At 43.3% G+C, this 14342-nt stretch overlaps 1 protein-coding gene across 8 annotated transcripts in view; it reads right to left on the bottom strand.

The window, feature by feature from the left end:
- Positions 1-256: 256 nt before the first annotated feature.
- Positions 257-14342, bottom strand: part of EFR3B (EFR3 homolog B) — a 140301-nt gene continuing 126215 nt past the window's right edge. For all 8 annotated transcript variants that reach the window (XM_060693109.2, XM_060693110.2, XM_087883348.1 and 5 more), the window contains exons 17-23: positions 13996-14063; positions 13509-13636; positions 10846-10937; positions 7457-7505; positions 6627-6733; positions 1415-1464; positions 257-758 (exon numbers count right to left, since the gene is read on the bottom strand). In XM_060693109.2, coding sequence (XP_060549092.2) covers positions 653-758; positions 1415-1464; positions 6627-6733; positions 7457-7505; positions 10846-10937; positions 13509-13636; positions 13996-14063 — 600 coding nt within the window. In that variant the 3' untranslated portion in view covers positions 257-652. The remainder of the gene's footprint in view (positions 759-1414; positions 1465-6626; positions 6734-7456; positions 7506-10845; positions 10938-13508; positions 13637-13995; positions 14064-14342) is intronic.

Here is a 14342-nt window from a genome sequence, read left to right as displayed (position 1 = left end):
TAATGGAAGAAGAGCACTAAGTACTCTTAATATTGCTAAAAGTATACATCTGCATGTCTACCTATGTGGCATGGGCTTGTACCATCATGTTCTCCAAAAGATTAAGTACACACCTGGGCACCAAAAATTGCCCTTACTTTCATTACAAAATTTGAAATGAAGAGTAAAATTTCAGTTATGAGGAGAGGAGAGGAGAGGAAAAAAATCCAGGAGAATTAGTCTGAACAAGGAAGCACACACATAAATGAGACAGACCCACAGAGAATAAATTCATTTTATGTAATGGATTATCAATACACGCTTTTACCAGAGAGAGGAAACATTCAATTCTTCAACACTATTAAAACAGCTTCTAGAAAAAGGAAGCAAAAGAAATTGCCACCTTTTCCCACAGTCTATAAAAGGCTCTGGGGGATGCACTTTGTGGCTTTTGCCATGACTGAACACGGGTTGAGCACGAAGAAGGGAGAGAAACCAAGTACAAGTGAGTGGATTCTAAGGGAAGTGTCCAACCCTCTTGCTTGAAAGGGATGTTGAGTGGTTGCTCCCTGGCCCCAGGAGCTCCTTGCGGCTCACAAAGGCGGCATGATAGCATTCAGCATGGCCCAGGAGGATTTGTTGCTCAGCTTCGTCTTGGCATGCAGTCTGGCTCTCAGTAGACACACAGATCCGGGAACTTCATCTCATACACCGGGATGGAGTGGTTCTGAGGCTGGCCATAAGCAGCTGTGATGGTTCCAGAGGGACTGGGAGGGGGTCTGCAATGCAAGGGGACAGGAAGACAGGAGAACAAGTGTGTAGGGACAGGAAGGCACAAGACATCTAAGAGCTCGAGAAAAAAAAAATAGCAACTGCCCCAAAAACTAAACTACAGCATGAGGTGGGAAACTTTGTTCCGCCAACTGGGAAGGAAGAGCAAGAAGCAGTAAATGAGCAGTAAATCATTATTTGAGGAAAGAGGAAAGCTTTCCTATCTCCCCATTCCATATGGATTATGAATCATATCATACCAACATGTTGGTCAAGGGAAAAGTCTGAAAAGTTGGCTTCTTGGAGCTGTGATCTCTACAATGAAAAAACCTTTGGGTAATGCTTCTGCAATGCTTATTGCAGAAGCTCGAGTACTTGGTGGAACTCATTGCTACTAGATGCTACAAAGAGCAAAAATAAATAGAGATTTTCCTTGAGCAAACTAGTTGCTGTAGGATCCCATAAAAGGCAAGTGTTCTTTAGGAAGAAGCCAATTGGTTCAAGAGGATTCCTACAGAGGATCTAAAGCATCCTTCCTTACTTCACATCTATTCAGGTCCTTTATTGCCAATCTTGCTGTTTTGATGAACTATTCATTGCTTTTTCTCCTAGCAATCTGCTACCTGGATATCCCTAAGGAGAAAGTTATGTCATCTTCCCTTACCGTATTGTGATCTCAAAAATCTGGTTGAGCTTGCTCTGTAGTAGAGTTGCCTGCAATAAGAATATCACATTGATTTTAAGTACTGCTAAGTGGAAAAAAACAAAGGATTTTTTTTCATAAGAGTTTGCATCAAGTTCTACTTATTTTTTTATGGCTCTATAACAAAATCCTTTAAATTAAATTTACTACAATTCCCCCCTCTCCCAACCTAGAGTGGATCCCTTTTCACAAGCAGCTCTGCAATTCCAGTGGCACTGGTGGTATCTTATTTCAGAGTAAGCAGGAACATTTTGGAAAAATCTTTTATTTTATTCATCTTAGGCATTTTAACTTTTGGGATAGTGGTCATTTATGGCACCAGAATAACAATCCATTGTTATGATCGACAACGTGGGCAATTAAAAAAGTTGCAAGTTAAACGATACTCATATACCTTCCAGTTTGAATATCGAAAAAGTGATCTCCACAAACATGCCTGAGAACTGCAGCTCAAAATCTTGCCTGAGCTGATCGCTTCAGATCCCATGAAGAATAAAATGTTTATTTAATCAACATTTTGACCTTAACACTAATTTGATGAACAGAGGAAGTTGCTAACACCAGATCAGACATTTAATGTCTCTGGTTAAGAATCTATCTGGAAAGGCAGCAGCTCTTTTGGATGCCAGATAGCAAGATAGTTTTCTCCCCTTTGTTCTCTCAACACAGGCCCACAAGCAACTTTTACGACAATCATCTGCTTAGTGCTTCTTCATTTCCTCAAAATGATGTGTGGTTCTTGGCCATCATAAGGTCTTCCTGACATCCCCCCCCAGCCCCCAGTGGTGAAATCCGAATTGATTTGCTACCAGTTCTCTGCCTGCGCATGCAGGTTTACCTTCCCAAACCTCGGAAAGGAGGTTTGGGAAGGTATGTAGAACAGTGGGGGGTGGGGGAAATAAGCTGTGGCGCAATTTAGCTTTGCTAGAAAGCAGGATTTCCTGCTTTTCCTGCTGCACAGCTGATCATCGGAAATACCAGTTCAGAGGAACCAACAGCTTTTTAAAACTACCATTTCGCCCGAACCGGTAGCTTTTTTTTTTACTACTGGTTCACCTGAACTGGAGCGAACCGGTAGCATTTCACCCCCACCCACTTCAATGACCTGTAGAAAGAAATGCTGCACAGCCAGGGATTACAGATTAGTTGTTCTACATAATCAATGCAAATGAGATAACACTGAACTATGGTACTCCCCTATTCTAACAGTGGTGTTTGACAAATTCCCTGCTCATTATGACTTCATTTTCCTGACTTCTTTTGTCTCCCTAGACCAGGGGTCCCCAACCTTTTGGACTTCAGGGACCACTAAATTCATAATTTTAAATCCCATGGACCACTAATATGATCTGCCTAATGACCGGCTGGGTGGGCGTGGCTAGATGGTCATGTGACTGGGTGGGTGTGGTCAACTCGATGTCACTCACGTTGAGAGGCGCCTCGCCGGCCTCTACTCGCCCCTCCCCTCCCAGCCCCTCCTTGCCTGCCCGCCTGGTCTTCTTAGGGCCCCAACAGAAAGCAATTGTTGGAGCTAAGCAGCCACCACGAGAAAGAGTTGACAAAACAGCTGGCTCAGTTCAAATTGGATCTGACTGAGAAGGAGGTTCAGCAGAAGCACCTCACTGAGGACTACAAGCATAGACTTTCTAAGTTGAGGGAAGACCTGCGGGAGTGCAAAGCCAGGTACCGGCGCTTGGAGGCTCAGCAGGCTGAGATGGTCAGCCAGTTCCAGGTCATGATGCAGTCCCACTGGAACAAGGCCCTCTGGCTCCTTGCCACCAGCGGCACTTCCCTCCTGCCTTTGCCCAAAGTCCTGCACCAGGAGGCTGAAGCAGACCCCAAGTTGGAATTTCTGCCCCCCGCCAATCCACACAAAAAGACCCCAAAGGGGGAGACTCTCTGCAGCAACATGTTCATTGCATGTATCCGGCCCAGGGGCCATAGTTTGAGGACCTCTGATTTAGTGCAATATAAAAAAATGCATATAAATTTTCTGTGGACCACCAAAATTTTCTCACAGACCACCAGTGGTCCATGGACCACCAGTTGGTGACTGCTGCCCTAGACAAAATCTAGCACACTTATCAACAATGCAGCTGACTTGATCAGAAGCTGGAATTTGCTCAGTACCTATTGGCCAATTCACACTGCTCTGGGTACACACATAGACATCACTTGGCACTATACTTCATAGACATATTGGCCTGGATTGTAGGAGTGACTAGATATCTGACTTTGTAGATTACTGGTGTGTTCTGAAGCACTTGTCAGGACTTACATAAGCTCCTTCTAAACAAGAGCATTTTATTGACCTTCAAAAGAACTCTGCAAATGTGTTTCAAAACAAGATTCAGTAGCTTGAGGAATTCTACAAGTTGCTTTCTTTAACTTGTCCAGGGTTAGAACTTTCAGAAAGCACCCCACTGGCCTTATTGCTGTAGAAGATTAGGGTTCAAATCTGGAGGAAACAAATTTTATGCAGACATCTTTTCTACCTGCTCCAATATTTGAGCAGATACTTGTGACTGTGTGCCCCCAAAACAGATTATCATACAGCATGAGGTTATCCTTGGACAGTATCCAACAGGAAAAATAAGGGGGAAATACTCTTTTAATAATATCATAGAATGCTGATGCAAAATTGCTTCATTTCAAGCTGCTTCTTCCATATGCCCTACATCCATGATGGCGAACCTATGACATGGATGCCGGGAAGTGGCACGCAGAACCATCTCTCTGGGCATGTGGAGCCATCGCCCGTTGCTTTTCCAGGTTCCGGTGAGCCAGCCAGCTGGTCTTCTCGCACGTGGGAACGCTGGAAACTGGAAGAGCAGCTGCCTGGTAAGCATGCATGCGCTAGGAAGATGATCTTCCGGTTTCTAGTGCGCATATGTATGCGGACCAGATGGCTGGTGTGCATGCGCGCACCGGAACCTGGAAGAGCAAGAGGCGACAGCTTGCATGCCCAAAGATGTAGAGAGAGGATCCTAGCGGTTGCTTCCTAGGGGAGCAGAGCTATCAGCCAGGATGGGCGGGCCAGGGCTTCCCTCCCTCCCCATCAGAGCGGACTTCTTGCACAGCTGCAGCCCTCCAGCCCGTGGCACCCCAGAAGAGCAGCAGCAGTAGCAGAAGCTGCAGAGCAAGGGGCAGGAGCGACCGGCCGGACCCCGCAGCCACTCCCCCACTGGTGAGCCGGGCCTTCAGCAGCATCTCCATGCAGGAGGAGCTGCACTCTCCTTCGGTCCTCCTGGGGCAGCTTGCCTCCCTGATGGCAGCTCCTCCTCCAGGATTCTGTCCAGAAGTGGCAATGTGAGAACTGCCACCGTCACCGCCCCTCGCCCCCGGCTGGCTGCCCCACCCGCTGCTCCTGCCGCTGCCCTGTGGCCAGGAAGCGGTTGCACTCCCTTGGCAGAAGTGAGGGGGGGGCTGCGCTGGTTTGTTCTGGGTGTGGGCTGGATCCTGCAGCATTATCTTGGGACGCGTTTATTTGCCTTTGTTTGTGGGGAAAAAAAGGCAAAAGAATGTAGCACGTGACTGATCCGCCTTCTTGGGCTCAGCTAATCAGAGCCCTCCTTGAAGCTGGAGAGTTTTTTGGCACCTGTCAAGATGGCACCACTATTTATTTAGAGGAGTTGCGGGAGGACTTACGCAGTTGCTGCTGAAATGAAAGGCAGAAGCCGGCAGGCCATGCTCTTCCAAACATGGGGAGTGCAGCCGACTCATGTGCCGGTGGTGGAAGAGGAGGAAGAAGAGGTGGCACTGTTGGCTACAGCCATAGAAGGTGAGGCAGCAGATTCGCTGACCTAGCCCTCTTTATCAGGTGCTCCGGGATTCATCGGCGGTGTGCCAGGTGCTCTTTGGATGTTCCCAACCGGCAGCTGCGTGGAGGAGCGTGCCTACCAGGTTTGAGCATCATGGGAAGTGCTCCTGGCTAACAGGCTGCTCTGCCTGCTGACTGGGCTGGGCAAAACACTAGTAGCTGCCATGGTCATGTACAATTTCTACCGGTTGTTCCCTGGCAGCAAGATCCTATTCCTGGTTCCGACCAAGCCTTTGATGGCTCAGCAACGGGAGGCGTGCGCCTGCCTCCTAGCTATCCCTGCTGTGCATCTGGCTGAGATGATGGGTGGGTGTTTGGTCACATCCAGCCTGTGGCTCAGGATCGTGCTGTTTTCGCCTGAGCCGACTTAATGTCTTTGTCTGCTCTGTGGGAAACTAAGCCGGATGTGATCACTAGTGGGGTGGGAGCAGAGCTATAAGACTGTGAAGTTGAAAAGAAGTTCCAGAAGAAGGCACCTCTTTTATCTGTGGAAACGGTAGTGAAACTGGACTGAAAGGATTTCTTTTTTATCCTTTTTATGTGCCTGTTTTGTGAGGGAGGTTTGTCTGGCGCCGGGGTAAGAGATGTGCCAGCCAGGAAGCGATCGCACTCCCTTGGCAGAAGTGGCGGGAGGGGGGTGCTGTGCCGGTTTGTTCTCGGTGGTGGACTGGGGGAGGCGCTTCATTGACACTCTTCCGGTTTCCAGCGTGCGCATGTGCACCAGCCAGCTGGTCTTCGTGCACGCAGGCGCACCAGAAACCAGAAGACCAGGTGGCCAGTACACATGTACGCACCAGAAACCAGCTGCTCTTCCTGTTTCCAGCATCTGGGCTTGTGTGTGCACACTCCCCATTTCGGCACTTGGTGCCAAAAAGGTTCGCCAACACTGCCCTACATTGTTTGCATAGATTGTCTGTGCTGACCTAACAAAAAAAACACCATTTCCATTCTGGAACACCTAAAACTATTTTAGCTTGTCTTAGCAGTGGACTACAATGAGACAGAGGTGACATCATAATTGAGGAAACGTGATGATGTTTCACTTTGGGGCATTCTACAACCTGTAAAACATTGTTACTGATCTGCCTGAGCAAGCAAACTAAGAAAAATTATCTTATTTAACTTTTATCAAACTGAATCAACACATAAAGAAGCATCAGGGATAAGTTACAGCACAGATAAAACACACTTCTCTTCTAGTGACATGTGGTATGATTTCATTATTCAACCTCCTACTTCTTTCAAGATATGCTATCCTCCGTATGAGGATTGTTCCTCAGTATACACCCAGGGAAACAATATAGGCAGGCAGAGCAGCAGAGAGGGGACACAATAGGAAAACCTGATACTTACTCGGGCCCCACAATGTGCTGCAATTTCTTCAAAAGGAGCTTTCTGGAATTTTTCAACCACCTGCCGTCTCCTTTCCCTCTCTTGTTCCTCTACAGCGACGCTGTCGACTACCAAGAAAGCAAGAGAAATTGATGATTGGGGAGGAGTAGGATTAAAATCCTGCCCATTTAAACTTGAGTTCAGCTTCCTGGCTTAAGCTGAAAGCAGAATTTGTCTTAATTTTTAAAGTTTCCTCCAGCTGGTTCTAATTGCTGTGCTGTTATTCTGGGATGCCTATATAGCCATGATGGCGAACCTATGGCACGGGTGCCACAGGTGGCACGCGGAGCCGTATCTGTGGGCACGCGAGTGTTGTCCTAGCTCAGCTCCAGCACGCATGCGCGCACCGGCCACCTGATTTTCGGCCCTTCCGGGCTGACTGGAAATCAAGAAACAGGCTGTTTCCAGCCTCCCGAGGGCCTTTGGGGGGGATGGGGAAGGCAGTTTTCACCCTCCCCAGACTCCTAGAAAGCCTCTAGAGCCTGGGAGAGGGCGAAAAACGGGCCTATCGGGCCCACTGTGCCAAAAGCGGGGGGAGCGCAGGGGGGGGTCACACATGTGCGGGGGGACAGGGCGCATTGAATTATGGGTGTGGGCACACACGCGCACAAACCCCCCGCGCTCCCCCCACTTTTGGCATGCAATGGCAAAAAGGTTAGCCATCACTGCTATATAGAATAGGAGAAGGATGGAAGGAGTTAATTAGATCAGAGATTTTCAAAATCCCCCCCCCCTCAGTCAATCTAGTTTTAGCGGAAATAGTATGCAGAGACTGCTATGAAGAGACTTACCAATTGCTTTCTTGAGGGTTTCATAAGTGATCTCTTCAGCTGGTGCTCTCTTTGGGGGATTGATGGGAAGAACACAACAGACAAGGGTAGAGAAAGAGTATGTTAGAAATTAGATATGTTAAAATCTAATAGAGGTTTAGAAAGAAATCCTACTTTAAAGGAATAGTAGTCATCAAGAAACTTTATCAAGAAAAATAGAACTACCTCATCAAATGAATCATCTGTTTATTACCCTAAGAATATAAACAAATGATAAATCCCCTTTTCCATATTCTTGTCTGTTTTGTACCCCTCTAACTAAACCTCTCTTCTAAACAATTCTGCCACTTGCCCAAAACTCTCCTTGCCGCATGCCAAACTTCTAGGTGGCCCAAGGCATTGGAGACACTTAACTATCTTATTAGGGCAGAGGTCTTCAAACTTGGCAGCTTTAAGACTTGTGGACTTCAACTCCCAGAATTCTCCAGTCAGCTATGCCTTGGGCCACCTAGAAGTTTGTCAGGCAGCAAGGAGGAGAATTTTGGGCAAGTGGCAGAATTGGTGGTGGAGAATTCTGGGAGTTGAAGTCCACAAGTCTTAAAGCTGTCAAGTTTGAGGACCCTGTATTAGGGAATCCATCTTCATACATTTGGTTAGGATTTGATAAGCAGTCCATTATTTTCTTTTCTTAAATTGTACTGTGGAGTTTGTTTAATTAATGAAAAGCATTTGTTTTAAAAGATTTAGTCTCATACTTCTATGAATTGTTTTACAGCTAAGAACATACAAGTATGACAGATTCAGAACAAAAACAGACAGAGAAGCACAAGAGCAACAATGTGAAAGTACATAAGCTTCATTTTTACATGCCAGAATAAAAAACATTTGGCATTTCATAATTACCCAGAGTGGGCTTCTGACCAGTTTGAAGGAAGGGGGGGGGGCGTTATCTTGAATTAAAAGTTCTTATCCTTGACCTACCAAAAATTCAGAAGCAATGTGGCAGCATCTCTATGCATCTGATGAAGTGAGTTGCAACTCATAAAAGCTTATGCCGTTTATTAAAATCTGTGAATCAGAAAAGGTGCTGCCAGACTCCTGATTTATTGCTACTTATACAGATTTTCACTTAGATTAACTTTCCATCAACTCAACAGAATTGAAAAGCCATTTAGACCATTCAGCCCAATTTGTTATCTGTGCAAGAATCCTAATTAAAACATCCACAACAGGATATTCAGTTTCTGTATGAACACATTCAACAAACTGGCGCTCACCATCTCTTTGGAGAACTGATTCCACTGATGAATTCCTTCTACCACCAGGATTTTCCCCTAATATTCAACTGGAATCTATCTTTCTCTAAATTAAAACATTTATTCCATATTCTGCATTCTGGGATAATAGAGAACGGTCTTGGCTTTTAGCGTGATAATCATAGTTGAACAATGTTAGTGCATCTTCCCATTGTCATTTTTCTCAAGGATAGATATAAACATTTTCGTCAGCACCTCATTGAAAGCATTTCCTGGACTCTGATTATTCTGGATTAATCACCCACAAAGATAATCAGGGCACTGGAGACTACAACATATGAAGAATGGTTGCAGGAACTGGGTATGTCTAATTTAATGAAAAGAAGGACTAGGAGTGATATGATAGCAGTGGTTGAAGGGGCTGCCACAACGAAGAGGGGGTCAACTAGTTTCCAAAGGCAGAACAAGAAACAATGGATGGAACTTAATCAAGGAGAGAACCAACCTACAACTATGGAGAAATTTCCTGACAATTAATCAGTAGAATAACTTGCCTCCAGAAGTTGTGGATGCTCCAACACTGGAGGTTTTAAAGAAGAGATTGGACACCATTTGTCTGAAATGGTATAGCGTTTCCTGCTTGAGCTCAGGGTTGGACTAGAAGACTTTCAAGGCCCATTCCACTACTATGATTCTGTTATTCCTTACTACTTCCTCTGTAATTGTACTAGTTTTTTCTGAATATTTCTTAAACATGTTATTCAGAAAGGGGAAGGGTACTCAACATTGGGTTAAAATAATGCAGAATACAACGGAACTATCTTCCTATGATTTAAAAAGGACACTGTTGTTAATGATGTCTAATTCAACAGCACATCACACTGCTGTTTCAAAAGCTTTTTCAACAGACATATCACAGTGCTGATTCAAATTCAACTTGTGGTCAACTTAATATCCAGATCCTTTTACCATATAATATTACCATACTAGATTTATGGAAAATTCAATAGTTTCATCGACAAAACAAGTGTTGTGATGTTACAAGGTAAGATCTGCCTTTATGAATGTGCAGTAATATGACATATATACAAAAGGCACGGAGGGCGTCATGATACACTGTAATGCTCATTTTGACATTTGTGCAACCTCTTAGAATGTTCATGGGCATAACCTGAATCTACCCCTGTGCATTTGAGTTTGAGTGCATTCTTCACTTAAGGAAGTGAAAAATTCTGGATTTTTATCTATTAAATTTTATTCAGTTCTCTTCCTTAGCCTTTTGAAATAATTTTGAATGTTGTTTTTGTCATCTGAAATATCAGGCATTCCACCAAGTTTTCACTAATCTACAAACTAAGCAAGTTATTAACGAAACTGTTGAAGAATACTGCAAGAGTAGTGCAACCCCTGTTGAGCAATGCAATGTTTGAGCAAAGAAATGAACTCAAGCTATACTGTATTATGTTCATAGTGTTCTCACTATGAATATTACTTTACAAAAAAGATAATTGACATTGCTTATTGTTATAAGCAGTGCATATTCAGGTTAATTTCTTGTAAACACTGTACCTTTTTCAAGATCCTTACACACTTAATCTCTTATAGGTTATGATCTGTTTTAGAGTTTTCCCAGGTTGCTCTCCTGCTAAAATTAGGAACATTAGTCCCTCTTGTAATCATCCTGTATTCTCCAGAATTTCCAAAGATAATAAATAGGGATTTACCGTCCATGTTCCTTTGGTACCTGGGATGCAATTCATATTGCCTTAAAAATTTGAACTTGGAAATCTAATTCAACATAATGTAGTCTGGAACACAACAGAACTAACCAATGAACAAACATATGGGATGAAGTAAACCGTTTCCCAATCAAGGTCCTATTACAGATTATCCATTTTAAAGCCCTCCATTTCTTATTGTTTGGACAAATGAATCCAATAAACCAGTACATAATATCATTAGGTCTTTAAAATACTGCTCCATGATAGATATAAAATAAAATAGCATCTCAAAAAGTATGATGTTGGGAAGAGAAGTTCAGAATAAAGCAAAGAGAACCTCACAGGGCTGGTAATAAGTTCCCAACCATCCATTTCTCATTCAATTTATGTTTGCTGAGCCTAGCCAAAAAAGGGAACATTGAGAATGGCATACCTCTTCTTTCTCAGGGCTATTTCTGGATTCCACTTCAACTTGTAGAGAGATGGTCTCTCCAATACTCCTCCTCTTAGACAGCCTGTCTTCATCTAAAAGGAGAAAGGGAGATAAAATCATTTTCTTTCCCAGCTGGAAAGGTTATGTGTCTAGCATTTTGTAGGGAATGATAATGCGAGAGGAATTATTTGGCCCTGGTTTCCTCAAATAGTCCTGTGACAGTGATCGATAAATAAACACATCCTGCCTTAGAGAGACTGGATTTCCACAACATGCTAAACTCTTAATATGAGTTAACAAAACACAATTGGTGTGTTTCTTTTGAACATCTATTATGCAATAGCACAAACCATTTTACAACTCAACACCATAGCCCATTTCACATAAAATACTAAGATAATGAGTTCCCTCAATAGACTGAATCATTAACTAATCCAATTTTTGTTTAGTTTGGCATGTTGCGTGAATCCAATCAAGGAGTCGCATACTGATTCCTCTTAGTCCAGCTTCCTGGGTCTGCTATCTTTGAGATTCTTGGCTACAATGGCAGCCAAAATAGTTATAGTGAAGGGGCTGCTAACATTTAAATTGTGGCATTGCACATGCATTTCCATGACAAAGAGATCTTGCTTTTATTTCCTAGCCCTTTTACTTGTAATCCTTTAATTCAAAAATACTGTGACATGTTCGTTGTATCACCGAGACCACTCAGAGGACTGTTTTAAGCAAAAGCAATCAGGAAGTTTACAAGCACAGAACACTCCTGAAAGATAGGATAACTTGTGACCATGAAAGGTGCCATGGTTTTGTAATAATAATAATAACTAATTTTAAAGCCAAGGCAAGTGCTTTGCTTTAGGGAATTAGTTATGATTATAAAGTCCTCAATTTTCCTTGAAGTTTTCCAGCATACCTTGCTTTCAGAATGGCTTATCTGTTGGCAAAATTACAAACCCTTGAGGATATTTCCCTCCAAATCTGAACCAATGTTTACATAAGAACAGGTGTGACTGTGCAAAGCAGCCATGAACGTTGCTTCTAAACTAGTATGTGCTGGATGAATCCAAAGGGACAATGACTTTCCAATCCTTGCCTATTCTCAGATCTGTGCCCCTCCCAGTAAGATAAATATCACACTCTAAAGCAACAACACATAGTTCTTGAGGCTGATGGACCATACAACTTTGTTTCACTTTTTTTTTTTTCTGTTTGGGTGAGAGACCCACAGAGTTTAGAAAACTATAAGAGGAAAATTGCAAATGTTCAGTTAAATATGGGTAAGAAAGAATGGCAATGGGTACCCTGTAAATGTAAGAGTTAAAAATAAAGCAATGTTGCTGTGCAACTCAAATCCTGCACAATAAATAACGCTGGATGAAGCAAAATGAACACATCGCATAATTTATCCAAAATTGCTGGTCTGCATAGGTTTATTTCTGGTTTTTGCTAGTCCTGAAGTGCTCTATTACATATAGAAGGAGTAGAGTTTGTTTTTCTTAACTGCAGTTTTTCAAGTAGGCCGCATAATTGAATTCTGTGCCTTCAAAAAGCATTTTCTGGAATGCTTCTAAGTCTTAAGCAGGAAAAGACAATCTTCATTTCATTGTACTAACTAAATAGCCTCTCGTCCTCTCTTCAGATGCTGGACAAATGCAAGGAATTAAATTCAGCTTGCTAATTTTCCATCAAGAAGCCGTGGTTGATAGAGTGGGCTGTGTAAACACACAGATGACTTCTACAACCTGGAGACTAGTCTAGAAATCTAGAAGGCTTGAAGATCTCCAAGGTCCCTTCCATTTTTTTTATTCTGTTATTATAGCAGACTTATATACCGCTTCACAGTGCTTTACAGCTCTCTCTAAGGGGTTTATAGAGTCAGCATATTGCCCGCAACAATCTGGGTCCTCATTTTACTGACCTTGGAAGGATGGAAGGCTGAGTCAACCTTGAGTCTAGTGAGATTTGAACTGTTAAAGTGCAGGCAGCCGGCAGGCAGCAGAAGTAGCCTGCACTACTTCATTTTAACCACTGTGCCACCGCAGCTCATTATAAGAACTCTGGTTCTTATTCTTGAAGAACCGGAATTACAGAAAGCAATTTTCATTGTTGTGTTTCTCTGTGCTTCACACAGTTGGGGGTGGGGGTGGAAAAAGGCCACTCCCTGAGTCCCTCCTTTGCAGATTACCGCAGGGCAATTCTTTCCCACCTTTTATTCAATATGTACAGGGAATGGCTGGGTGAAATGATATATGCCAGTTTGAGATTTCATTAATTATATGTGCCAGTGTTAGGCTGTCCAAATGAGGCTGTTGAGGTTCTATTCTAATGTTTAGAGGTTATGTGGGCCTGGCTGGAAAGGAACTGTCTCTGATTCAATCCTATCAAGACCAAGTAGCTGAAGATGCTAGGGCCTCCTAGATTTGGAGATAGCAGAAGGCTATTCCTTCAGCAAGTACATTAAAGTCGAGAGGGATAAATGAAACACAAAGCTGTGTTTGAGTGCAAAGCCCAGCTGTATGAAACACAAAGACCACAAGGAAGAATCAACCATCAACAGTTTGGCTCTTTGGAATACTTTTAAGTCAAAACACAACAGAAATTGATTCTAAAAATAATGATAAAATTCTTGAGTAGAGAAAATATATGACCCGTTGCCCTCATACCTGTCAGCTGAGGGATGTAAGGTGTGCTGAGCCTATCTGAATTGTAGCCACTCCCTCCCAGCACTTCACTGATCTTGCTCTGCCGGAAGAGAATCTCGGGGCCAAGGTGATCCAGGTTCCGTGACAACCTTTGGGTCAAAACAAGAGAAACAATACATGACTGTCCCAATGACTCCCCAGGTACCCATATTACCCAGCAATTGGTCTCCAGGGAAGGAAGGACACATGTGAAAAACAGAGCTGAAGGCAAATGATGGGATAATTAAGCGGGTTGAAAAGCCCACTTGTTCAAAGCATCATTGTCTAAACTAAGGTTTCTCAATATTATCAATGTGGTGCAGACCCACTCTCAGAATTCCTCCAGCCAGCAAGTCAATTATGGAAGCTGAAGCCCATACATCTTAAAATTGCTGAGGTTGAAAAGCACTAATCTAAATTATAGTAGGGATATAATCAACATGTTTTGAACTAACAACGGCTCTCATACCTGGGTTTCTCTACAAAGACACCTTCAGGGAGTAAGTAGGGAGCCTCCTTTTTCCTCATTTCTATAACCTGGAGAGAAGAAAAATGCAAGACTTTTTCTTACCAACTTGGTGTGGTCAGTTCCCACTGTAAATAAAATATCAGATTTTATCTAATCAGTTATCAGTATTATCTTTGGATGCTCTGCCTGGCAGCCCTAATAAGCTCCCTTGCTCTGGGTTGCTCAGAGCTATGGCCATGGTAAGTACAGTATGAGCAGGTATTGTGACATAACCACAGGTACAACTGATTGTGATGTCATCAACATTAGTTTCTAATGTTTGTCTAAATACTACTGGATGCCATCAT

Source organism: Pantherophis guttatus, chromosome 1 (genome assembly GCF_059756535.1).
Source record: "Pantherophis guttatus breed Tessera chromosome 1, ASM5975653v1, whole genome shotgun sequence".
NCBI lineage: Eukaryota > Metazoa > Chordata > Lepidosauria > Squamata > Colubridae > Pantherophis > Pantherophis guttatus.
This window is presented reverse-complemented; position numbering and strand designations above follow the sequence as displayed.